This window comes from Sciurus vulgaris (genome assembly GCF_902686455.1).
Source record: "Sciurus vulgaris genome assembly, chromosome: 17".
Lineage (NCBI taxonomy): Eukaryota > Metazoa > Chordata > Mammalia > Rodentia > Sciuridae > Sciurus > Sciurus vulgaris.
Genome location: NC_136478.1, coordinates 40,438,754 through 40,465,655, shown reverse-complemented (window position 1 = coordinate 40,465,655; position 26,902 = coordinate 40,438,754). Strand labels below are relative to the sequence as shown.

At 48.0% G+C, this 26,902-nt stretch overlaps 1 protein-coding gene and 1 long non-coding RNA gene across 6 annotated transcripts in view; one reads left to right on the top strand and one right to left on the bottom strand.

Annotated features, from left to right (window-relative positions):
* Positions 1–3,082: 3,082 nt before the first annotated feature.
* Positions 3,083–24,884, bottom strand: LOC306647609. Of its 2 annotated transcripts, XR_013760138.1 has the most exons (6): positions 24,839–24,884; positions 23,178–23,205; positions 11,967–12,020; positions 11,719–11,873; positions 10,350–10,456; positions 3,083–4,619 (listed from the first exon to the last, which is right to left on the bottom strand). It is a non-coding gene; the product is annotated as an uncharacterized lncRNA (long non-coding RNA). The 2 variants fall into 2 exon arrangements; XR_013760139.1 differs by lacking the exon at positions 24,839–24,884 and having other exon boundaries at positions 23,178–23,287.
* Positions 24,885–25,175: 291 nt separating this feature from the next.
* The window catches only part of TSHZ3 (teashirt zinc finger homeobox 3), a 69,053-nt gene continuing 67,326 nt past the window's right edge, over positions 25,176–26,902 (top strand). For 2 of the 4 annotated variants that reach the window (XM_079117102.1, XM_079117101.1), the window contains exon 1: positions 25,178–25,310. Coding sequence is in view for 1 of the 4 variants with exons in the window: in XM_079117100.1 (XP_078973226.1) it covers positions 25,271–25,310 (40 nt within the window). In the remaining 3 variants the exon portion in view is untranslated. Of the gene's footprint in view, positions 25,311–26,902 lie in introns of all 4 variants that reach the window. The other 2 variants (XM_079117100.1, XM_079117103.1) reach the window with 2 other exon arrangements.

Sequence of the window (26,902 nt, the reverse complement as noted above, 5' to 3'; positions counted from 1 at the left end):
CTTAAGTTGATGGGTTCTCAGGGTTTGGAGACACAGTTCTGGTTTTGCAGCAATTCACATATTTTTCTAATGGGTTCTGTGTTGAGCATTTTTACATACTTCCTATTATTTAATACTCAAAACCCTACCAGGTACATTAAAAAAAAAAAAAAAAAAAAAAAAGCATCACCAAACACAGTAACAGACAGAAGCTTTGGGTCAAGGAATGCTTTGGGCCTAATGGGTTGTGCAAGATGAGCTTTGAAGTGTTGGCAAGGTAGACTTCAGGAGGCCAGTGCTGAGGGAGAAAACAACTTATACAAGTGTGTGAAGACAGAGTATTCAGGGGCTAATGCTCTTACATGGTTTTGAAATTAAGGAGAGTGGAGGATGTGAAAAATCTATGCAAGTCCCAAGCTTCTCACAGGGCTTTGGGTCTAAACCAGATACATTCTCTCCTGGGAGAAGGGCAGTGACTTTATCAAATGATTCTCTGAATACCAGTTTCCATCAGTCTTATAAAACCAAATCTTGATAAGCAATAGCAACTTGCATACTACAGGTGCTCAGTAAGTGCAATGGGAATAAGCCTAAAGATGGCCTCCATTATCACAACTAAAACCTATTGCTCCATAAATGGCAGCTTAAGAGAAGCTACTGATCAGGACGAAGTATTTTCAAGTCCCCTATTCAACAAAGACTTTAATTCTTAATACACAATGAACTCTCAAAACCCAAAAGTAAGAAAACAACCCAATTTTTTAAATTGGCAAACGACTTGAAGAGACACTCATATGAAGGCAAATGAGCACAAGAAAAATGTTCTAAATAATTAGGCATTAGGGTAATGCAACTTAAAACTATAATGAGAGACCACTATACAACTATTAAAATGACTAATATTTTTCAAATGCTGCCAATACCAAATGTTGGCAAGGATGTGTAATAACAGGACTCTCATACATTGCTAATAGGAAAGAAAAATGATACAGTTACTCTGGGAAAGGGCTCAGTAGTTTCCTATAAAGTTAAATATATACTTTCCATATGACCAGAAATCCTACTTCGGGGTGTTTACCCAAGTGAAATAAAAGTCTTTCCACAAAAACCTGTAAACAGATGTTTATAGTGATATTATTTCTAATTGTCAAAGTGGAAATAACTTAAAATGTCATCTAAGGGGAGAATGGATAAGCAGACAACGGAACACAGCTCAGGCACCAGACTGGAACATCCCATACAATGGAACACAGCTCAGAAATAAAAGAGAAACACATTGCTAATATCTGATGCAATTTAGATGGATCTCAAAGGCTTTATGCCAAGTGAAAGAAGTCAGTCTCTAAAGGGTTCAGAGTATATGATTCTATGTATGTAGCATTCTCGGAGACACCACATGGTAATGACGGAGAATAGGTCAGTGGAGTGGAATGGAGGAGCTGTGTCTATAAAGGAAGCTGGTGGAGAGGGACGATGGACTCATCTTATTCTGGTTGTGGTTGAGGTTCACAAATCTGTACAGGTGCTAAAATCAGACAGTCAGTCCAATGAAGAAAATATGACCTCTGACTTGCCTCTACTATGTGAGTCAGATCAAGGAAAGAACTGGGAGCCTGTTTAACAGCAGACTTTACCCACACCCTGTGGTTAACTTCCCATCTTCTGAAAGGTTGAGGGAGGGACTTACAGGCTCATGAATAGGGACCAGGAAGCCTAGTCCTATTCCTATTGTAACCAGTGTCTTACCAGGCTTCCCCTTCCCCTGCTTGTATGGCTTCCTTCCTCCCTCCCTCCCTCCCTCCCTCCTTCCCTCCCTCCTTCCTTCCTTCCTTCCTTCCTTCCTTCCTTCCTTCCTCCCTCCCTCCCTCCCTCCCTCCCTCCTTCCCTCCTTCCTTCCTTCCTTCCCTCCCTCCCTCCCTCCCTTCCTTTCTTTTTGATTCCTGATCTACTTTGGGGTTCTACTGGCACATTGACTTTCACCTGCTGCAGACATATAATAATGAGGTTCCTGAGCTTGCTCTTCTCTCTCTCTCTCTCTCTCTCTCTCTAACCATTTTACACCCTTTGCAATATTGGGCTATGACTGTCTGCTGATTTCATAAAAAAGGAGATTTCAGCATTCCTCATTTTATTTATTCATGTTTACCACTGCTGTTCTTTTTCTAGGATATGATTATCCAGAAGAGAAGTGGCTGGAACTTTTTTGTCCTGCCAGCCTAACCCAGACATCACCACTACATTCTGGGACAGCTACTGGGGGTTGTGCAGGGAGAATTAAATCAAGGAAGAGGAGCTGAAAACTCGAGGAAGCAGTCATTCCAGTGACTGACAGAGGTAAAGGAAAGTCCAAAGTTAGAGGGGACAATAGGTTTGCAGTCACCTGAGCAGCAGGAACCAGACTAGAACATCAGAGGCTGCAGAGGGGATGCTGCTACTGCTATGTTCGTACTTGTGGAAAATTGTATCGAGAGACTGTAGGTGGGTGTGGGAAAACATCATCAAATGTACCAAGTAAAGCGAGCAAATGGAAAGGAGTCCATTATTAACCTTAGGAAAAATAAAATAAGAACAGACACAGTGCAAAGCACACTAGGATACAACTTGACTCAACAATGAACAATATTTACCTAATGAACAATGAATATTAACTTAATAACAACAGTTGTGAAAGAGACAGGAGTTAAGAGAGCTGAGGTCACATCACTAATGAAAAACAGGGGCTGGAATTGGAAGCCATGTTTTTAGATGCCTGCTCCATCATGTTTGGCTGTGGGGGATCCAGAGAGTGGCCCCACTTGTTAGGGTTAAGGTATATAGGAGCAAGGGAGTATAGTGTCCAGGCACAAAAAGAACCAGTGGCATGAGGGTTTGTCTTTGCCCAAAAGGGGGAGACCACTCCAAACACCTTGGAGGTCAAATGCATCCCTCAAGTTGTCACCCAAGGACCCAGTGTCTTCAGTTGTATGCAGAAAGTGACAGCCTGCCTGCTCTACTCTACTCCAGAGCCTGGTGGGAACACACAGGTCCCAGCTGAGCTTGCCAGGGAACCAAGACCACATCGGAACTTCAGTTGACAGTTGGAAGCCTCAGTAAGGATCATCAAGTTCCTGACCTCACAGGCCTCTGGAAAAAGCTAGATGACTTTGCTTTTCTAATCAAGTCTTTGAGTCTGAGATAACTTACTGCTGAAACAGACAAGTGGGGCCCTACCCTGGAGCAAAAGAGGCAGGCCAACACCAATTCTCCATTCACCCTGGCTCGAGGGTTGTGGGGGGGCAGTCCCTCTTCCAGGAATGTCAGAGGTGTGCTATCTCCATCAGAGGAAAGGATGAGAGTGAAGTTATGGAACTCCCATTCTCTGTCCCGTATAGTCAAAGCTATCAGGTATTTAGGGTCCATTTTCCTTTTGTACTTTTTACAGAGTATTGATATGTTGGTCTCATCTTTACTTCCTCCAAGTCTTATTTATGAACCTTTGACTATAAAGTATCTGCTGTCAGAAGTATCTCCCCCAGCCCATCTGACTCTTCTGCATTTTTCTGGAAAAAGACTTAGATGGAAAACCCACATGCCCAGGGATCTGCAGTCTATGACTTCGGAGCTGAAAGTCCAAACCCTACAACTCACCTCTTCATCTAAGGCGCCTACCATTGTTCCAGAATCATGTTGCTGAATCTTGTTTCCGTAATGTGAATGTGAACTCCAGTAACAGGGATTGTTTTAGGGTAAACTAAGTTGCTGTGACAAATAGATTAATATGCAGATGTTCAACACAAGGAACATTTCTTCTTTGCTACCTGGCAGTCTTTGGTGTGTGTGTATGTCCATAAGGTCATTCAGAGATCCAGGCTTTCTCTGTTGTGGGACTCCGCCTTAGCCTAGGTCCTGGTCTTCATCTGCTTTCGACTGGTAGAAGGAGAAAGAGCATGGACAAGCATTCCCAGGCATCTTTTTATGGGTTAGACCAGGAAGCAGAACATGTCATTTCTGCTAACATTCTATACAAAACTTAGTTGAGTGACCACAACAGATCATGCATGAGAATGAGAGATGTCATCTACCTGGGTCCACAAAAAGAGTATGATTTGGGTAGGTCAGTCTTCTGCTCCCCCAGTTCCCATCCCCATGCCCAGAATCTAGAACAGGGAGGGATATTCAGAGGATGTTCCATGAAAAGTTGGTAAGGGTTGGGCGCTGGCCAACTTTGGACAGATCTGTAGACAGAGGAGACACCAGGGCTCAGGACAACATCGACCTACAGGCCCCTCACACCTGTACCCATCCCACCTCTCAGAGGAGGGAGGTTACATCAGAAAATGGATGGAAGGCTGGTCTTCCACACAAGCCTCTTCCTGGCCTCTGTCCACAGATGTCACTTGTGCAGAATTCCATCCCATCATGCCAGGCAGGCGGGTGTAAGCACCCACTGAGATACCACTGTCAGGTAACTGGGATATATGGTCCATCTGTCATAGGGCAGCTCAGATGGCCCGAGGATGGATGATGGAGAAGCGGATCACGGCCTTGAGAGAGTGGCAGACAGTAGGGCATGGTGGTGCATGCCTGTGATCCCAGCAACTCGGGAGGCTGAGGCAGAAGGATCACAAGGTTGAGGACAGTCTAGGCAACTTGATGAGATCCTGTTTCAAAAGAGAAAATAAAGAGGGCTAGGGATGTATCTCAGAGGTAGAGTACCCTGGCATTTAATCCCTAGTCCCAGAGAGAGAGAGAGAAAGAGAGAGAGAGAGAGAGAGACAGAGATAGAAGTCATACTAGGGGAGCCTAAGGAAGTAACAGAGGTAAGCAGGACACACACACACACAACATACACACACACTCCAATATCAGCCGTCCTTCTCTCTCTTCTCTCTGGAACCCCTGCTTCTTGCTGGTGCCATCTCCTCTGGCCAGACGTCTTCATTCTCTCTCTTTATTACCCTGGGAGAAGCAGCTTGCTCTGGGTGGACTGAGGTCAGCATATGGCTGCAGTGGCTGCCTGCTGTAGGAAGAGCACTGGAGTAGAGACCAGGGATCCTTGTTAAATGCCTTATCTTCAGAAGAGAGCTTAGCTCCTCACCCCACCACACTGCCACCATCCGGCCCATGCCACCACAGTGTCCGTCTGATTTGGACAGCTGGCCACAGCCTCCTCCTCACTGGTCCCCTCAATCCATCCTGCCCTCGCCCGCCTAAATGAATGCTCCACACAGTTGCCTTTATGATCTTTAAAAATGTAAATCCAATCATGTCACTTGCTTGGCTGAAGCGTTCCTCTGGCTTCTCAGTCCTCTGTTCCCCTATTTCCTTCTCAGCTTCATTTCCTTCACAGCAGTTAACTCTATCTATAATCATGTTTTATTTTAAATCATTTGACTTGATTATTTCCTTTTCCACTAGAAGACGGGGGGCTCTAAGAGAGGACCTTTGTCTTATTTACGTCTTTGTCCCTAATATTAATGGAAGGCATTTTGTTGTTGTTGGGTTTTTTTTTTGTTTTGGTTTTTTTTTTTTTTTTTTTTTTTTTTTTTGGTACACTAGGGATTGAACCCAGGGGCGCTAAAGCACTGAACCACATGCCCAGCCTTTGTATATTTTATTTAGAGACAGGGTCTCCCTAAGTTGCTTCTGGCCTGACTAAGTTGCTGACACTGGCTTTGAACTCATGATCCTCCTGCCTCAGCCTCCTGGGCTGCTGGGATTACAGGCGTGTGCCACTATACCTGACTGACACGTGATTTCTTTAAGCCTCAGTTTTCTCAACTATCAAAGGGGAACAATGAATTCTGTGTGTTTTACAGCTTAGGTGTGTGTGAGAATTGAATAATAAAACAGCAAAGCAGATACTTGCTCTGTGATGTAAGCAAGGTACAGTAGCATCATTGTTAACACTGCTGTCCAAAGACACTAATTTTGCAAGGTACTGTCACATCACCTCAGTCCCTGTTTTAGGTCAAATGGTGCCTTTGTCACTAGAAACAATAGCCAGGGCACTCCTCCTAGTTGAGAAACCTGGGAGTCTATTGAAAATAAATTAGTAATGCCTCATTCTCAATGAAAAAGTCTCAGGGAGATTTATAATTTTATTTTTTCTAAGTGTACAGAATAACATAAATCAAAAGGAGCAATAGTCTACCTTGTGTTTTGACTACTTTGACCCTCTTCAACCTCTGCCAATTTTTATCTCATTTTTGTTTAACTTTATACATCAGAGTTTAATTTGAGAGCTGGTCGAGAAGACAGTGATGTATAGGTTATATCAAGTGCAGCTGAAATTACCCTGTCTCCAGGGACTTCGGGCTGTAGGGAGGGTCCCAGTTCTGTTTCAGGGGGTAGAAGAGGAATGGTACAGTTTGCCCCTTGAACCCAGCCTCGCTCCACCCAGCCACCTTCATTGCTGCCTCTCATTTATTTATTTGGCCACATTTAAGAAACTCACAAATTGCATCCATCCAGACTCATGCTTCCTGCCCCGCCGCAGGCTCAAAGCATCGGCTGCTGTGGACAATGTCATTTTCCGAACCTGAAAAGGAGTTCTATTAGCATTGATTTTTCCTCCTTGAATTGTTCTCTTCTTTGGGAAAGTGTGCCCAGTTGGCAGTGTAGTCTGTCTAGACAAAGAGATTGCTGGTTTTGCTTTTCTGAATGTCCACAGCAGTGCCTGACATCTGCCCCACAGAGTACTACCTAAAACTCACTGTGTAAACACATGAGTTAGTGAAGGAAGGAAGGAAGGAAGGAAGGAAGGAAGGAAGGAAGGAAGGAAGGAAGGAAGGAAGGAAGGAAGGAAGGAAGGAAGGAAGGAAGGAAGGAAGAATGAGATGCCCTCTATTTCCAAATGGCTGTCAACATTCCAGCTGGCCTCAAGTCTTTTTGGAGAAGATAAACATAAATAGATGACCTGGCTACTAACACGGGAACTGGTGAGCTGCTGTGTCTCTTATAAACTTTTCAAACGTAGAAAATGGACTGGGGACCAGAGAGGACCTTGTGATCATCTTACCCAGCACCATTCTCTTACATCACTGTTTCCCAAGGCAGCCCGACCAGACACTGGACCATCTCTATCAAACACCTCCACGGACATGCCACCCAAGCCATGACCCAGGGCTTAGCATTTTTAAATGGACATTTCCCTTCTAGCACTTATCACAGTTTGAAATTACATCCTTGAGAAATTATTTGATTAAAATCTATCTCCTCCACTGGACCCTGAGAGCATGGGTAACTTCTGTAATTAAATTTCACAAGAAAGGTCTGTTTGTTCCTCTGCATCCTTAGGAATGGGCACAGGGCTTAATGCAGAAGAAGTGCCCAATAAATATTTCTGGGGAAATGAGGAGCAAATAAAGTGGGATGGAGGGAACACCTATGATTTGCTAACACTGAGGTAGGAATAACAGCCACAGTTAAAAATGCCCAGCTATGATATGGAAGTCATGTTGTGCCTGGCCACCTGGTCTACCATCAGATCACAAGGCTGGTAAAGGCACTACACAGTGGTTAGACTTTGAAGCTAGGTGAACATGCCAACAGTGGAAAAAAATCTCTTTTGATTCCTTACTCTAGACCTACTTGTCCCGTACTGTAGCTATTAGCCACATCTGTGGCTCTTTTTTAAAACATTTTATTTTTACAGAGTGAGTACACTTTGGTTCATTGTATATAAATGGGGTACAACTTTTTGTTTCTATGGTGGGGGGGGGTAAGAGAAGAATGGAGGAACTCTGTGGCACTGAAATCATGTCTGTTCTGAATTGAGAAGCATTATAAGGTATAAAATCCATGCCCATTTAAGGGGTTTACATGAAGAAAATACAGAATATCTAATTCATATTTTTATATTGATGATATGTTGAAGGGACAGAATTTTGGATAAAATTGGTTAGGTCAAATTTATTATTAAAATTGATTTCACCTGTTTCATCTGCTTTTTAAATTGTGGTCACAATAACACTCAGAATTGAATGGTTTGCATTTTATTCTAGTGCTACTCTAGAGGAAGACTCCTAGAAAAGTTATTAATCAGGAAAGAATCTCATATGAATATTCATCAAGGGATAAGAATAGTTAGTGTTGAAGTTGTGTCTCTTCTGTGATGCCCTTTCCTAGGTTCTTTACTTTCTAGTACCTTTATCTTGGGGAGATCATGCTGCAGAAAGATTCTAAAACATGTAAAAATCATTTATGTGTAAAGTTAGTCATTATAACATCCTATAATGTTAACAAAAAGCACAAAATAACCTAAACATTTTTAAGCATGCATGCAATGGAATATTATGCAATCATCAAAAACTCTATCAAAGATGTGACATGACAAAATATGGTAAGAATGCTCAACCAAAAATTCAAAATTCAAAACTGCATACTTACTAGAACCATAACTATGGAAGAAAAGCCTCAGAAGAAAGCAAGTGGAAGGAGTGATACCCAACCATCAACAGTTGCTATCTTTGGAAAATGGGACCATGAATGACTTCTCTTTTTCTTCTATTTTTTCAATTAAATTTTACGTAAGAAGCATTTGATAAAAAAATATATATATATATCTCAAGTAAAAAGAGTCAACCTTGGGAGTTTTCCTGAGCACTATAAATGGCAGCATGCAGTGAAGCATTTCAATTTTAGGTGCCCCTTTGAGGCACACACTGGGCAAACCTGCAACTTTCTGAACGAGCATCCGTTATACCTTCCATTAGGGAGGTCATTTAGTACTATAACCAAGTGAACACAATCTCCATGGGCCTAAGGCTCCTCCACAAACTTCAAGGTCTTTGCAGACAGTGGTATGGTCCCTTCTCTTTCTCTACCCTCAGCACTTGCTACAGCTGGCATAATCTGGTGCTTTGCAAGATGCACTGCCACTGTGCTGGCTTACTGCTGGACACCTGGAGGCAGACCCAGATATCAACATCAAACTATTACCTCTGCCCACTAGGGTCTGGTGGGGTGTATCCAACTTGGCTTCCAGTAGCCATTTTCTATCTCAGCGTTTCATGCCTTAGAGTGGTGAGCATCCCATTAATTTTCTCATGTGCTTGTCTTCACCTTTGCAAATCATCTCTTTAGGAAATACTCCATGAATAATCTGAATTCGAGTCTGTTGCCTCCTTCCCACCAGGACCCCGAATGACACAGAACTTAACTGAAAACACAACGGCTATCAGTGCCCCACAAGGAAGAGAGGCACGAAGCACATTAGAGGAAATGCCTGGTAATTCTGTGGTGTGCTCTATCCTGTTGTCCTGCAGAGCTGGGTTCTGGGGCAGGCAGATCCCCATTCATATTCAATTCCTACCCTTCTGTGGGCCATGAGACCCTCCCTGTGTTTCTCCATCTCTCAAGTCTCACCTTCCTTATTTGCAAAATGGGGTAAGAACATCCACCTCCCATCAGTGTCCTGAGATACTTAAACTTCTCAGCCTGTGACTTGACATGGAATAAATGCCCAGTGAACATAAGCTCTTACTGTCATCATTACTAACCATTCATTGTCAGTCTCATGGATGCAAATGTCCCCGTCAGACCACCACTCTGGATACTCAATGCAGCCTCAGGAGAGTCCAAATCCTCCACATCCCCTCTCTCACCCTCAGGGCAGGAGCGACTTCAGGAAAGACCTCCCCTACCCAGCACTATGCACTGCACTGTATGCATTCTGGGAGGTTCCTTTGTGAATGGAGAGCAGGTTATTCACAAAGCAAGATGAGGGCAGGATAACCAGCAGGAGATAAAGAGCGTTTTGAGAAAATCACTTGTTTATTTAAATATTGTACTTATGAAAAATTCCAGAATGAGAAATACTAGCATCTGTGATAATAATCAAAAAGGGGAAAAAAAGAAAAGATATGTTCAGAAACAGAAGAGTTTCAAGATATTTGAAACACAAGTGTACATCTTTAAAATATTAATATTTCAAAAATATCTGTATTTCAACCTCAGAACAACTCCATCTTTTAAAAGCTCTTTGAAAACACCTCCCCGCTCTCTTTGTCTCCTTTCCTTTAGAAGGCATCTTCTCTGTAACTCCCTTTGGGAAACTTCTTATAAATGAGGATTTGCATCTCAAGGGATTACTCTGGTTAGGAAAGTGTTTTATTAAAAAATATATGTTTGCCACAGAATGCTGAGCGATATAATTAGCTGGTCCCTTCTGTTTTATTTTAAAAGGCTGTATGGCCAAGTTCTAATTAAACATATTCTCAGGGTGTTTGAAATGTGAAGGTGCCTCAGCATCGGGCACTAAAGATGAAAGAAGCAAAAGACGTAGGGGATGTGAGCCAGAAAGCAGGATCTCTGGCCACAGGGCACCCGGCAGTACAGCCTCATTTCTGTTTCTGCATGCACAGATCCACAAGCCTATCTCACTGTACCTTCCGTGGGATGCTGCCCTGTGTTCTGGGAGGTCACACACAGAATGAGCTGATCTTGTTCCATCTAAGGCAATCCAGTGAGGCTGGAAGAGTTCCTGGCTGGCATCCTGGGAAGAAGGGCATGTAACAGGTTATCAACTTTGCATGAGAATTGCTAAGATCCCTGCCGCTCTGACATTCTGATTATATATTTCGGTGTGTCCCTTTTCCTAGCTCTTGCCATACAATCTAACAACGTTCTAAATGATCATACTTCATTGTACTTTGTGAACTCAGCAATAAACTACAAGGTGACAGGATCTTGTTCTTGATAATATTATATAAACCCAGCCTGGCTCAACCAAGAGAAGCAGTATTGTAGCCTCATTTTAAAAATGAACAGAATTATACTTACTTATAGTTCCTTAGGAGGAGCAAATGACCTGCAATGGAATATTCTGTTTCCAATGAGTTCACAAGGTTAAGAGTTTAGAGATATCTCCTTAGAACTCTCACACCTTGGCACCCTGCATGGCACCCTCACTTTTTACAAAGCACTTTCATACCTATTAAAACCTCTTTAGGAGCATGTAGAACTTGGCATTCATTGCTGGTGGGAATACAAAATGGTACAGCCACTTTAGAAAACCATTTGGCAGCTTCCTATAGAGTCAGGCATACTCTCTCTGTATGACCCAGCCCTTGAGACCAGAGAGAAATGAAAACTTAGGTTCACACAAAACCTGTATATGCAGATACAGAGCACCCTTATTCACAACCACCTAAGCTGAAAACAACCCAAATGCCCTTTGACTGATGAATGGGTCAGCAGATTCTGTTACATTCATACAAAGGAATACTTTTTGGTAACAAGAAGAAATAGCTTGGGGCTGGGAGATAGCTCAGTCGGTAGAGTGCTTGCCTTGCAAGCACAAGGCCCTGGGTTCAATTCCCAGCACCGCAAAAAAAAAAAAAAAAAAAAAAAAAAAAAAAAAAAAAGAAATAACTTGTTGATATGCACAGCATGGATAAACCTCACATGCATTATGCTGAGTGATAGAAACCAGACTCAAAAGGTTATATATTGTGTAATTTTATTTGTCACATCCTGAAAGATCCAAAACCATGGGGAAGAATAATCAGTGGCTCAGATCAGTGGTTCATTGGTTCCTGGCATGGGGGAGTGGGAACCAAGGGCAAATGATGGGTAGTTTGACACAAAAGGAGAGCACAAGGAAATTTCTGAGGGGGGTGAGAAATGAATTATCCCCAGTCTTGATTACAGGGGTAGCTATATGACTTTTTTACATTTGTCATAACATAGAGAACTACACATCAAAAGAGTGAATTTGACTCTATGCAAATTAAAGAATAAATTTAAAAAATATACCAGGTTGATAGAAAATGTAGCATTGTCTGAGGTTTACTCTCCCTACACCGCCCCCACACTTCCAATATCCATTGTATCCCACCAAGAAGGCTTGTCAGGGACTTGCATTCTTTTCCTGGTGGTGGCTACTGCTCCACAGAAGAGGACCCTAAAAACTAAAAGGAAGGACTTAGATTACATGGGCTGATGAAAAACTTATTTAATTAGTTAATATTCTGGCTGGGGACAAAGCAAGGAGTCCCACTTACCACCTGTGGTCATCTTGAAATCATGAGATGAAACACCCCAAGTATGAGATGATGCTAAAAAAAGAGGGGAAAGTCAGAGGGTAAGAAAACTGGTTTAAATTGAGCCTGAATCTACCACCAGACAATATCTTCATGCCTGTGTGAGTAGGATCCATATTGTTTGCAGGCTAAAGCATCCTAGTAAGGATAATCAGGGATCTCACTAAAATATTGCTTTTTTTTCTCTTTCCTCCCTCCCTCCCTCCCTCCCTCCCTCCCTCCCTCCCTCCCTCCCTCCCTTCCTTCCTTCCTTCCTTCCTTCCTTCCTTCCTTCCTTCCTTCCTTCCTTCCTTCCTTCTTTCCTTCCTTCCTTCCAATCCAGGGGCCCTTAACCACAGAGCCACATCCCCATCCCTTTTTCAAAAAAAACCTTCATTTTTGAGATAGGGTCTTGTTAAATTGCTTAGGGCCTCACCAATTGCTAAGACTGGCTTTGAACTTGCAATCTTCCTGTCTCAGTCTCCCAAGCCTGTAGAATTACAGGCCTGTGCCATTACTGGCAACTGAAATATTTCTATATGAGTCAGTCCCAAACCAAGTTGAAACAAACCAGGTGATAACAAACTTCAGTGAAACAATATGAAACATATATTCAATGGAAAATGGGAAAAGGATATGAAAACATGCCTCACCTGCTTATGACCAAAAACATAAACAGGTGCTCAAATTTACTACTAATCATGGAAAGCAAATTAAACAGAAAGCAACCACAGCCATTAGATTAGGAAATAATTTTTTAAAAAAGAGAGAAAAAACAGTTAAAAATGTCATATGGTGATAAGGATATAGAACAATGGGAACATTTCAAAACAATTTGGAAAACAGTGTTGTAGATATGCATGCTGTATGACCAAGCAGTCCCACATGGCATATGTATCTGAGGAAATCTTCTACATGTGGCACGTTCACAGGGGCATTTTTAAAAATAAGAGCTCAAAAACTGGAAATAAAAAAAAAAACCTAACATATTTTGAAAATGAACTAGCCACACACATCTCACAAACAATGCCAAGTAAAAGAAACAAGACAAAAATGATTCATCCAATGAGGTTTAATTATGAATACACACAAGGATAAACTCAGTGTTAAAACCAAACAGCAAAGTAAGATGATGGTCATTCCAAACTTCAGGACAGAGGTGGCCTGCAAGAGTGGGGATTGGCATTAGGAGGTGTCAGGGGGACTTTGGGTAATTGAGTGCTGGTTATGCAGGTGTTGACCCTCTATCATTATTTAAATCATATGTCTATAATTTACATAGTCTTCTATATTTATGTATCTCACACATAGAAACATAGAAAATCAGAAACCAGGTTCCTGGAGTCAGGAATGTGCAATTAATGACTAGGTGATGAATCCTTAGAGGCTTTGACTCCAAAGAGAGTCTATTCTGGTGAATCTATATTATGGTTGCAAGCCTTGGCTTCCCTTCATGACCATTTCCTGCAGTCAGAGACCTTTTAAAGGTGTTTGCTTTTAAGTAAAAGTTGCATCCTTTTAAAGGTATCCATTCTTTCTCATAAGTGTAATGAGTATTAATCTTACAAAGTGCCCCTACTGATTTATTACCTGGCTTAGATCAGATTTATTTTTTATAATCACATACAAAGACTTAAGGTGAGTGCTCCTATTCAACTGCTCCTTATTTGCCTGGAAATCCTTCATCTGAAAAAAATCATCAGAGCCAGAAATCTTGGGAACTACCTCTTGAATAAGTGAAATGCATTCTGTAGGGTCTAAACATAAACTTTATGCAGTTTCCTTGTAGAAAATTCCTTCTTGCTCTTATTCAAACCTATTAATTTGACTCTTATGAAATGTTAGGTTAGACAGTTACTAAACCCTTTCTTAAAATATCAGATACATGTGTAACACATAATAAATTGATAAGTTTAGTGAAACTTATCATTCATGAGAAACAATTTTATATGCACTTTCCTGTAAAGAAATCATTCTGTGAGAATGCTTGAGAAGTTTATCTAGTTTCAAGTCTCCGTGAGCATGTGTGTGCGCAGGTGCGAACATATGCACACAACTCTTATGTATACGTGCAAACATGTACAGAGCAAAATATGTATCCATATCATGTGTTTGTTTGTGTGGTTTGGATCCCATTAAACAATTCAGGCTTTGGATGGAATTCGCCCTGATAGCTGAACAATTATGGGAACAGTTGCATCCTCAGAACAAAATAACCTTTTCAAGTTCCAAAACATTAAAGGTTAAAGAATGTTTGAAAGGAAGTTAATACTTTTAAAACATTGGGGAAATTACCATCCTCTCCAAGACCTAACCAAAATGAGAGGAAATGCCCATGGTTTTTATGAATTTTTGCAGGGAGGTGTGACATGTTTCCTTGCCCTCATGGACTCAAAGTTGTGAACGAAACTACCTTTTTAGCACAGAGAGATGCCGGCTTGTGATGGGCCTAGCACAGGGGCTCACAAAAGAAATCCTTTGCAGGCAGGTTCCTAATTGCAATTTTGAAGTCACATTGCTTTCTCTCATGAGTAGCGATGGCAAAGAGAGCAAATCAATGTGTATGTCAGATTTTCCCATCTTCTATTTTCCATCTGACCTGGATGGTGCAAATTCCAGTCACTACTAACAGGGAAAATAGAAATATCAGTGTGGCTCCTTACCATACCCCTTCTTCTAATGATCTTACAGAAAGATCTGGAGGAACCCATCTTATCAGTCCTGCAAACACCCATCTTCCCAGGAAGCCAGGATGCCTGGGCCCTGCCTTTACCAACTCTTTCCCCTGCCTCCCCCCCCCCTTTTTTTTTTTGGCTCCATCTCAAGCACCAGATTGCATCCTGAGGTGTATCCAGTCTCACTCCTCTTGTAAGTCTTTGTCTTCAACCTGGCTTTAGGGGGTCACCATGCATAGGACAACTAGTGTGCACTAAGCTTTCAACCAAGGCATCAACATACATCATCCTAGGTAAGCATCCCAGGTACGCAACCCAGGTAAGCCTCTTTCCTGGTAAGACTCCGAGAAGTAGCTTCTACCCAGACTTGCCCACTGACACACTTAGTACAACAGTGCCTCTTTCAAATCCTGGTCTGACCCAAAGCTCCCAGCTTGTAGCAACAGGTAGCAAATATTTCAAAAGGCATCTCCAACTTTGATCAACTACTTCCTCACTGAGTCCATGCTAGGCATTTCAGATGGAGAAAGCTGTCCTGTTTGAGAGATGGTGGAAATGAGGTATAAAAAGGTACAAAAGAGATGAGGTACAAAAAGATGGGGGGAGACTTGCTCAAAGTTACCTGGCAAGTTATGGCCACACATCCAGGCCTTCCATCATCACAGTCAAAGCTTGCATTCACCTGCAATGTACAGCAACACACCTCACGTGAACATGCAGAGCAGACTCACTGTGTGCATGTTCCTTCTGTGTTGCTCATTGGTACCTACTAAGAGAAACTACCTTGTTTCACCTCTACATTGCTTCATGTCTCATTTCTTCCCTAATTCATTATGCATAGTTCAGTTGAGGTAGGGCAGGGTGCTGGGCTGAGTGACCAGCCAGTTCTATTTTCCCATCTTTCCCATCTAGCTTCTTGTCTCTTCATATGCCCTAAGTACAAAAGGGGAAGAAGGAGCAAGCACACTGGCATTTCTGATTTATGGACCTGCTTGACAAATTTCACTACTAGTGGAGGATTCTGACCCATTTGCAAGTCTTATCTTTCCTGGTCAACAAGTGTAGCCTGAGGAAGAAAGAAAGAGGGTTTGTGGACTTCCAAGAAGGCTTCCTGCACATAATGTATATCCATACAGTTGGATAGGAAGGGGCTTCCTCCCCTCAAAAGCCTTTTCCTAATAGGAATCCTAGTCCCAGGCACTCAAGCAGTCTGCAGATGAAGATTCTTTGAGGAAGCAGGGAGGCCCCTTTGCTACTAAACCTGTCTCTGCCATCAGCTATTCTCCCAGTGCCTTCCCAATAAGCCTAGGCCCAAAGCCTCTCCAAAAAACCCTTAATGATTCAAAAAGGCTTGCTATGAATTAAATCCCCTAACTGGGCACACTTCTTCAAAGTTACTGACAATCGAAAGAGAAAATAATTCTCTCTCAAATTTGTATCAATATCTATGATTTTTGCTATGCATATAGTTATTGAGCTAGCCTGGGGCCAGGTTCTGGGTTCTGAGAGGCCTGGGTCTCTCTGGTTAACAGGCAGGGAGGACAGCTGCAGATGACTCACTTATGCAAGCATGGCTGGGGAAGAATTGCTTAGAAGGTACTCAGAACACTACCTAAAGACCCTTTTGGCTGGAAAGTAGGATAGGGATCATGCACTCTCCCAGGTAACTGGGATCCAATTCTAAGTACTGCTGAGATGGGAAAGAAATAAGGTGCTCACCAGTCCACAGCAGAGAAAGTGAGAGACAACTGTACTTCTAAAAGCTTCATTTAAAAAATTAGACTGGGATGGGTGAAGGGGTGGGAGGAGGGAAGAGATGCTCAGCAGTTAAGCAATGTCCACTGGTCCTTGGATCCACTGCAAAATTGCCTCCAGGTCAGGAGGCCAGCTTGCCAGGTCCCTGTGGAGTGGAGTTCTGGGCGGCACCATCCCACAGCCAGTTCCCTTGATGTGTTCTTGCACATTCCTCCTGGCTGGGTTTCTGCATTCTAACCAGCACTGTATGCTTGTGCACACTCTGCGCACACTCATGTAGGGGCTGCCTTTAGGCCTCTGTGTTTCCTCCAAGAGTAATTTGCTCAGGAGAGAAGCTCAACTTATGAGGCTCAGGGTCAGCAGCCTAGCATTGCCTGCTCTGGTGTTTTCCAGGGGTTACATTTTGCTGCTCCAGGTCCTGTGCAGCTTCTCCACAGTCCCAAACAAGTTCAGAGCTGAGGTGCAAGGCCTGCAGGTGTGCAAGCCTTCACTCAGGGCAAGTTGGATGTATCTGCTCCAGAATTTCAATTCTGGAGGGGCTTGGGGGAGACCTGTTGTGGTCTAGAATGGGCAAGGGTCTTGTCATGAAGCTAAGTCAATGCAGCAAAAACACTGTGTTTTAACTTAAATGCTAGGTTTACTCTGGGATCTTAGATAAGGGCACTTTGGGGAATCTAAGTCCCTTCCTAGGGTCACCACCTGCTTCTGCAATCCATCAACACATTTAAATGCAAGATATATAGAGAAAACCTAAAGCACAGCTAGGTCTCCAGGCCAGCCCCAAATCCTCCTGGAGCCCCACAGCACCCTAGCCTGCCACCTCCTAGTCCCAAATACCCCCCTATTGTCTTGGTCTTGTACCTCGGGTAAGAGCGGCCGCCCGCGCTGTCCCTCCTCTAGAGGGCGCTGATGGAGAGGTGGTAAGGCCAGCTCCCGCCGCCCGCTCAAAAGGGGAGCCCTAGGGACTCCACCCCTACCCAACCCCGGGCCTAATTTGAATATTTCATTGGCTGCCGCCAGTCTGGTCAATTTATCATGCAAATGCGGATGCCCTCCGCGCCAGAGAGGAGCCACCGCCCGCGCTGGAGAACGGCGCCCGATTGGTGGCGGAGACAGCGGCATTTGTAATATTTTTCTTTGGGCATTAGAGTCATTTACCAATGCCATCACCGCAACTCCAGGCACTGAATCACCAGCCATTTAAAGGGTTTTATTGGCAGCTTTGAAACTTCTTAACATGTTCTTTTATTTTAAACTAAGTGTCAATCTATTTAAGACCGCCCTCCCCCACACACACCTAAAAACTACAAACTACTTTGGTCCCTCACAATTTGTGCACGGGGTGATCGCCCCTGCCTCGTCTTAGGGAGGACAACTCGACCTCTTGACAGTCAAAAATATCTTTGACCTCTGAAGGTCGAGGAGGAACTGGTAGAATAGAGAACAGAACACGAAAACAGGAGGAGAAAGGAAGAAAGAGGGTGAAAGACGCAGGGGGGAAGAAGATGTGGCAGACAGACGAGGACGCAAGGCAGAATCCAGGGTTTCTCTGCAGAGGAGGTAAATCTTTGGGTTATAAGAGCCCCCGATCAGAGATACCTACATACCATGTAAAGTGACCCTTGGGGCCACTTGTCCCCAACAATCTTGGCCCTTCTATTGTCCAAATACATGTGTTATTCATCAAGTTTCAAAAATAAAAAATGAAAAAGAACGAAGCCCCTTGTACCTCTCTCGTGTAACCGGCCCTGATGAGAGTTATGCTTAGTCTTCCCCGTTTGGAAATTTGGGAACAAACACAAAATCATAATGTATAAATCAGAAAAGAGGAGGGAAGTAAGAAAAGAGCACGGGGAAACAAATTCTTTCTGCTCTTGAAAATTCCCTGGCCAGTTAATGAGGTCACCAGGCGCAAAAAGCTGGACGGTCTGGTTAGAGAAGACCGGTGGTTTCATTTCTGGGACCTTCTCTTCCTTCAGGGTTCCTGCATTCGGAGAGCAGGGGTTCAAACGGGCGTCGGGTTGCCCACGCCTCCACTCAGATACCCGCTGGTGCCTGGCAGTTCACGTAACCGCGCGGGAAGCGGTGGGCATTTCTGCGTTCCCACTAGCAAAGAGCTACTCGCTCCTGGCCAGGGGTGAGTCCCACCGCGGCTGCAGCTGTCTCTAATGTAGGTTTTGTTTGTCTTTTAAACTCTTCACAAATAGTTTCCAAATATCCATTCCGGGTGGAGGGCACGTAACGTTACAGCGAGGAATTCCGGAAATTCCCCTTGCAACCTACGTCTACACGTGGGACTTCATAAAAGGATAATTCCCCCGTAATCGCGCCCTCCAATCTGGGTTTAATGTACCACTGTCCTCTTTGGACCGAAATACAGAGATTATCTATTTTCTTTAATATGCAACCGCCTTTGAAAAGTTTTTTTTTTTTTTTTTTTTTAAAGTTCGGTAAATGACAGAACGAAAGAGTATTACGGAAGAAAAAGGAGCTATTTGAAGATGCGCCACTGAGAGCACAGGAAAGTGGGGGGAAGGAGGGACGGGAGAAGGAAATTGCCAGCCTGTCTTGGGAAACCCGAGAAAGTGAACGCTACCAATCACCCAACCGGAGAGTGGGTGTCCAGGCGACCCGTCGCCCCCACCCCAGCGGTAATCCTCCTTCCTCTCTCTGCTAGGTGTATAGTTTAGATTTTTTTAAAAAAACGTTTTTAACTGCCTGGAAGTCCGGAAGCGGGGGGGGGGGGGGGGGGTGGGGAAAATGAGGCATCCGGGAGGGGTACTTGAGGGCCCTGGCTTCCGCGGGGGCTCGACCGCTCCAGCTTCCAACCAAAGTTCTCTGGGGTCTAGACGCCCAGGAGTTCCCCACCGGCTGGAGATCCAGCTTCTGCCCAGAAGAACGCGGGCATCAAGGCTGCCCCAGAAGATTGCAGGCCCTTTTGCTTTTGAGTTGAGTTGGTCCTAGCGAAAAACGGGCGTGCATCCGGCTTGCCCGTAAAACTGGGACTTACCCCGGTGCCCTGCATCACAAGAAATTTACAAAGTAGGAAGCGGGGACCAGGAGGGGGAGGGCTGGGCGTGTATGTGGGTGTGCGCGCGCCCAAGAGTACTTTTGTTTTGGGGGTGGGAGGAGACACTTCACACCCCCAAACCAATTCTTGACTTTGGGCGGAGATAAACCCCTACTTTTCAACGAAGATTACCCCCCACCTCCGGGAGCGCCTGAAGCATCTCTCCAGAGGCCCCAAACAAAAGTGGCATTAATATACCGCTCCGATTTTCGAAGGTTTATTTCACGTCAAAACTGTAAAAGTTCTTGGGAGAATTTACAGACAAAACATCTGGTTCGTTAAAACAAAGCTACCGGAAAAAAAGAAACAAACTTCGCTGCTGTGTAAATGCACTTTTAGCAAACAATTTACCGCCTGGAGAGGGCCTGGCCCCAGGGTGTGAATCTTTCGGGTTTTGGCAGGGGCTGAGGTCCCCACAAGGAACTCAATTCCTAGTTGAGGTTTACAAGTGGCAGGCTTCCCTGCACCCAGGGCACTTCCTCGCCACTGCCAGGTCCAGACTGCGGTGTGGGGAGGACTGAAGAAAGGGGACCATCCAGGAGGCAGCGTACCAGGTGCACCTGGTGCCTCCTCCCCTGGTGTTGCTCCGTCCCGAGTTCTCCAAAGGCCCACTCTCTGGCCAGGCGCTCTCGCATCTTGAAGCCGGGTGCAGGCTCCCGAGGTGGACTACCCAAACTACCTTGCCCCTCCAGGTGGCCCACGCCTCCCTCAAGACACCAGGAAACCCTCTCCAAGGTCAGAGTTTAGGCCCTGGGTGACTAGGACTGGAGCCTGCCCTGGAATGGCAGCGTCTAGGACTCCTTTCCTTTAAGTCTTCCCCCTAGGTGGTCACCCCAATGACGACACACCTCGGCCTTCCTCGGGTCAGGAGAGCTGTCACCCATTGCCCTCAGTCTCCACTTTGGACATAACCTCGGCTGCCTCCCGGCGGTAGCCCAGCTGCTTCTTCCTAGCACGGGCTTCCAGATTCCAGCAGGATGTACTGCAGCTCAGGACCCCTGCCTCTCCACTGCACACCTGTTCCAAGCCACGCCTGCATTTGACTGTTTTCCCCCTCGGGAACTCGTCCAGGTGGGTGTCGAGTTGGCCAAGGTCACAACGCTCTTGGGGTGGTTTAGAGAATTAAGATAGGACCCAGGATGGGGTCCAAGACTCCTCAAGTTCAAAAACCTGGAGTCGGACTTCTAACCCCCGACCTATAGAAGTCAAATTGGGAGTTTTTCTGTAGAATACAGCTCAGCGCCCAGACAGCAGAGGACCAGCGGGCTTCCATTGGGCCTGAGCTGCAATCTGGGGGGTAAGAATTGCCATCAGGGCCCCTGGGAATGGTTTGGGTTCACAACATGACTACTCAGTTTCAGGGGGAGCCACCTGACCGCTTTGTGAGCCACCAGTTTCCCCTGAGTGTTCACCACTGGATGTTTCTCTGTGAGTCGTCCTACTACCCCTCAGTCCATTTTTCCTTCTTCAGTTTTTAGGGATTAAGAAAAAAATCATTCACAGAAACGTGGCATCTGTCAGAGATGAGGGCATTTGGCTTAAATGTTTACTATCTAGCATGCCTCCAGCAGATAAGTTACGAAGTTAACTGGTGCTTGTTATTTTTGGAAGACACCTGCAACTCTTTGAAGAGTAGGGTAAAAAGATTTCTACATGGTGCATCTTCCATAGAATTATAGCTCCTCCGCAGGGCGAAGGTTTTTCTGCCCTCTAGTCTAGCATAAAAACAGCTGGACCACTGAATGTGGTTATGCGGAGCCTGCACCCCAAAGCACAGGCAGTCTCTCCTTTCAGAAGGAAGGAACCCCAGCCAGCGCTGCTGCAGCTTCTCTGGCCTCCTCTGGACTTGAACAGACCTCTGCATTCACTGAAAAGTGGCTCTTTTTCCCTGCTAACTTGCCAGTTGCGGTGTGAACAGCTGCACAGGGTTTTCCCCTCTTCGCAGTCCATTAGAGGGGACAGAATTCACCAGGCACCCAGAAAGAAATATTTGCAGTACGAATGAAGTCAGGTAAAATGCCAGGTACAGCTTCCCAGCAAATGTCCGAGGAATAAGTCCCATATACATCCTACCCCTGAAGTTTTTAAGTAGAGGACAAGAGTCCTTTGGACAGGTCGGACTGATCAAAGACACGTGCATATTTACCTTCAGGACAGTTGTGGAGGGAGAGGGAAGCAAGAGGCCATAATTGGGAGAACATGCAACCACAGCCAAGGTCAGCACTCTGGGAGAATGGACACCAGGCACTGTCCACAAAGCTCGGGTTTCTCAGACATATGGCCCTGCCCGGTCTACCTCTAAATAACATGTGGATTACAGACTTACTGCCACCCAGACATCAGTTTTTTCCTAAATTGAGCCCTCAGCTTTCCCTGGGATTCCCCTCCCTTTTTTTTTTTTTTAAACCCTCTCCAATTCCTCCTTGTCAGGCCTTGTGGTGCAGCTGCCAAACAGGACCAGCAAAGTTTTATACTGAGATCTCCTAGCTAAGACCTGACGAATTGACAACCCAGCATCTGTCCAATTAAAGCGGGTTTAAGCCCCTACATTCAAAGAGTTTCTGGGTCTATGCTGTGGTTGCCACGGATTTGGAAGCTCTCCTCTTCTCTTTCAGCCACACCCAGCCACAGAAAAAGGGCAGAGAACCTAGACGAATAAGAGGACTAGGTCGACACTGCCCCCTTTTCATCTGTCCCATCCCTACAGTGGTCTGAAAAACTGTTCACGTGTTTGGGCCCCCAGATTACCGGGGTCGAGTGCAGGTGGTTAAAAGAACTCAGTAGAGATCAGGAATCCAGCCTACACCGCCGAGCCGGGCTGAATCTCTGTTTGCTTGTCCCGGCAAGGCAGTGCGGTCGCGGTGTGCACTCCGCATAGCCCGTGTTGTGCGTGACCGGCTGTCGCTGCAATATGCAGCCCATTGACACTGATGGATGCGCCAATGGTTGGACAGACAGATGTTAGGGCGGATCGCACAGCGCGCAGCGCCTGAGCGGGGGAGGGCCAGCCACCGATCTATCGGCGGCTGTGGCGAGCAACGCGGGGACCCTAGTTCAGGCCGAGGCCCGCGAGGGGGCGGGGGGGCGGGTAGAGGTTGGAAGAGCAGCGAGGGGTAGGTAAAGAGGAGGGAAACATCACCAGGGCGAACTCCCTGCCCTCACTGAGCGGCGCCCAGCGATGTGCGCACGCCGCTACCGGTGCGCCTAAGTGGGTGCTTGGCGCTTCAAAGGTGAGCCGCAGGCCGGAGGCCGGCGGGAGCTGACCTAGAGCGGCGCCAACTCTCCTTGCAGGCAAGAAGCGCACAGCGCGGCCACCAGAACCCTAAGGCCGCCGGCGGCGACTGCCGACTCACCGTTCCCTCGCTCGCAAGAAGCATTTCACACCCCCATCTCCCAGGCCTGGAGGGGTCGCGGTTTCGGCCTCTGCGGCCGCAGCCACCACACGCGCGCGGCGTCCCCACCCACGAGTACGCCACACGCCACCAACCCCAGAGCCCAGCCGCAACCCGCCTCTGGCTCCGGGCCCCTCCCGGGGTCCGCACCCCACAACTCCAAGCGCTTTTGCGCGCGCCAAGGCGCTGGAGGCGGCTTTATAGCCCGGGAAGACGGCGGCGGCACATCTGCATTCAGGGAGGCGTCTGGACCGAGCCCAAGCCCGCAGCCTGGGGGCGAGCAGAGACTTTTTGATCTTACCGTCAGGGTGAGATCACGGTCTCCTTGTCTAAAAGAAAAGAAAGGATGCTGTGAACTTTTAAAACAAACTTGCAAAAACAATAACAAAGAAACATAAAAAGGAGACAGGGCGTAAGAAGGGGAGGGAAGGCTTAAAAAAGAGAGAAACATTAAAAAAAAAAAAAAAAAGAAAAAGAAAAAGAAGAAGGAAGAAGGCTGGGATTTGCAGCTTTCGAAGCGCTCAGCCAGTCCCGGGTCGCAGGGCGCCGGCCCTCGCCGGGACTATCGACCCCGGGGCCCGCAAGGGCCAAACCCCCAGCTGACACGCCCAGGCGTAGTGCTGCCTCGGGGACAGTGGGCTTGGCGACCGCCCCCGCTTGAGCCGCCCGGGAGCGCCCGGAGCTGGCCCCGCCGCGGCCGCCCCATTCCCGGCCCGAGAGCTGGCCCAGGGAGACACAATCGAGCCCGCAGCGCATCGATGCGCCGCCGCCCGCGCCGCTCGGGCTCCGGCTCCCGCTCCGCCGCCGCCGCCGCCGCCCGAGGGTCGCCCGCATGAGCTCCAGCCCACCCGCGCCCTCCACGCCGCCCGTAAGTGAGCCCGCTTCGCCCTGCTACCAACGCAGCCCTACCAGCTCCTCCTCCCCGCGGTCGCCGGGCCCGGCCCGCCCAGAGCCTCAGCGACCCCAATCACCCAATCAATAATCAATTCCCTTCATCCAGAACTGCCGGCAGGCCGGGCGCGGCTGGGTGGCCCCTCTCAGAGGCGCCCTGGGGCGGGGGATGGGCAAGGGAGCCGAGTTTGTTCTCCCGCCTCTGTCCCGCCCTGGGATCCGCCGGCGCCGTGGGTGGGGGGCGCGGCCCGGCGTCCGAGGGGGCGAGAGGCGGGGTGGAAGGCCGGTGATCCTCCAAAAGTCAGCAGAGGAAACTTGGAGGTACCCCTTCCCACCCTGACCCCCGTGACGGGCCAGGGAAAGTTTGCCTGGGGGGAAAAAATAGGGGGAAGTGGCAGCGGCGGGTCCCAGGGGAGGAGCCCGGGTGGTGTGGGGCCTGAGGGCGGCCCCCACCCACTCCGGCCCGCACCCGCCTCTTCCCTCGAGGACGCCAGCGCCCGCCTTCGGGCCCTGGCATTTTCGGGGGGCGCGAGCCCGCGCCCAGGAACCTTTCTGTGGGTTTCGGACGCGGTGGGTGGAGAGGAGAGCGGGCCGGGCGGAGCAGCTGGGGGTAGCCAGGGGGCGGCCAGGGTGGAGAAGAGGGGTGGGCGGGGGAAGCGAGCGACCCGGGACGGGCTCGGCGGGGCTGGCGCCGCGCCCTTGTGTGTGCGCACGGGGCGGAGGCGGAGGGGCGGCACCCGGTCCCTGGACTGGGTGGGGGTCCTAGGCAGGCTCAAGGCTGGGGGCGGGGGCGCGGCGCCCCCGCGGGCAAGCGAGTGACACGATCATCTCCTTTTCCTTTAAGCTTGCCTGTTGCCGACGCCGCCGCTCCAGCCGCGCCGCGGGCAGAAGACTGGACCGCCGAGCCCCGGGCCGCGGCGGCGGCTGCGCGCCCCCCCGGATGCCGTGACCCCCTGCCCGGGGGCGGGGGCCGGGGCAGGACCGGCCGGGGCCGCTCCCGCGCTCCTCCTCCCACCCCTCTGCCCGCCTTCTCCCCCTTTCCCCGCCCCCCCAGCCCCGAACCCCGCGCACCTCGTCTGGGGACGGGGCGGGGGGGGGCAGGGCCCGCTCCTCCCCGCCCCCTCCTCCTCCGGCCTCTGGAGCGATTTGTCAAACTTCCCATTCCGCCGGCAGCGCGGTCCTCCTCCTCCTCCTCCTCCTCCTCCTCCTCCACCACCACCTCCTCCTCTGCCTCCTCCTCCCCCCGTGCTCCTCCCTCCCGCGCCTCCCTCGCCCGCCCTCCTTCTTCCCTCCGCACGTTCGGGGATCGCGGCGGAGCGCGGCGAGGGGGGGACGCGGAGAGCCGGGGCGCAGCAGCATCCTGCGGGCGGCCGCTCTCCGGGGGGAGGCTGAGAGCAGGCCCGCCTCGCCCCCCCCGCGGGCCCGCCGCCCCTCCCTCCCTCTCCTCAGCCCGGCAGCGGCGGCGGCGGCGGCGGCGGCAGTGGCAGTCGCGGGAGAAGCATCATGCCGAGGAGGAAGCAGCAGGCGCCCCGGCGCGCAGCAGGTACGAGCCGCTTCCCCTTCCTCCTCTTCCTCTCCTCGCCAGGCGCCTTTGGCCGCCGGCAGCCCCGCTCCTCGCTTCACTCCTTGTCGCTCTTCCACTGCCAGCGCAGAGTAACTCCCGGCGCCCGGCTTGCTTGCTGCTTTTCTCTTTGGGTGCGTGCGTCCGCCTCGGATACCCGGCGCCCCCCGGATGCCCCGCTGCGCTCTGCCCCCCTTCCCGCTCGCATCCACTTCGGGACCGCGCTCCGGGCGAACTGAGCGGAGACGGGTCCGCGCCTCCCCCGTCTCTGGCTGCAGAGCGGATGGGAAGGAGCCCTGGTCTGTCGCTTTCCGTGGGGGGCGGGCGGGGTCACCTGAGTTCCCTGGGACACCTTCCGTGTCCTCCCGCGGCGGGCCGGCGGGGGACTGCCCGGTGTCTGCCAAAAGAGACTGCGAGCGAGTGAGCGAGCGGGTCTCTTTGGCTACCTTGCTGCTAATTCGATTGATTCTTCGTTTATTGGGCCCAAATCCGGCACAGCGGTGGAAAACCAGAGCGCACAGGGTCTGGGTATTGTCAGATGACTGTCAAGTCAGTATTCAATGCTGGCATTTCCTCCACTCCCGTTTGTGTCCCTTTACCCCCCCACCCCCACTGCTTCTCCTACCCGCATCTCAGAACTCTTAGTTTTGGGACGTGTTTGAGTACTCCCCCCCCCCCTTTTTTTTTTTTTTTTTTGCCAGGAGTATTAATTCCTGTTAAGACAACTGATTTTTCTTTTCTGGAAAAAAGCATCATTGAAAACAAAACAAACCCCACACACTTAACATTATTTTGCAATAATGTTGGTCGGGGCATGTTGCCTGGAAGAAGGGTTTCTGGCCCTTTGCCACCCTTGATTTGATGACTGATTGATCGCCCGTCATGCTGCTGCCTTTGATCTATTCATTCCCAATAAACATCAATAAATCACTTGGAATAGTGAGGCCAAGCTCTGTGACGTCAGGAGGGCCCTGTCAGTGCAACTTCAGGGATTTGGGGGCGGATTGCGAGAAGACCACATATGGACGTGATGTATTTTGATACGAGTAACACTCTGATGTGCAGTGGTTCAGTTGCTGCCTGAAGGGGAAGGTTACCTAGGGGTTCACTTCTTTTCTTTCTTTTCACTTCTCTTGACTGAAGAGGGGAAGGTGGAGAGAAGGGTCAGGGCATAGGTGCCCTGAGTGCTGGTGGTACTCATAGTGGTGATGGCGATGATGATTTCCATCAGGCCATCGAGCACAGCCACTGGAGCTCCCACATTGGCTGCACTCAGGACTCTAGTTTCTTTACACAGGGTCACAGAGAGGGAAGGATGTTTTTTCTTCTCCCAAAAATGTGCTTGCCTGTCAATGTCTTAAGAAAACCTTAGGGGAAAACAGAGTTGGTTTGGTGCATATAATGCAGGTTTTGCTTTCTGTCCTCAGTGTTGCCCAAATTTAGAAAGTTTGAAAATTCCAGTAGTGCTTATAGGGAAAGTGCGACCTCCCAGCTCACCTCACTGATGCTTCTTGCTCATCCCACCTTCTACTTTAAATTCCAAGCTCAAGCAATGAGCTTATCTACCCAAAATA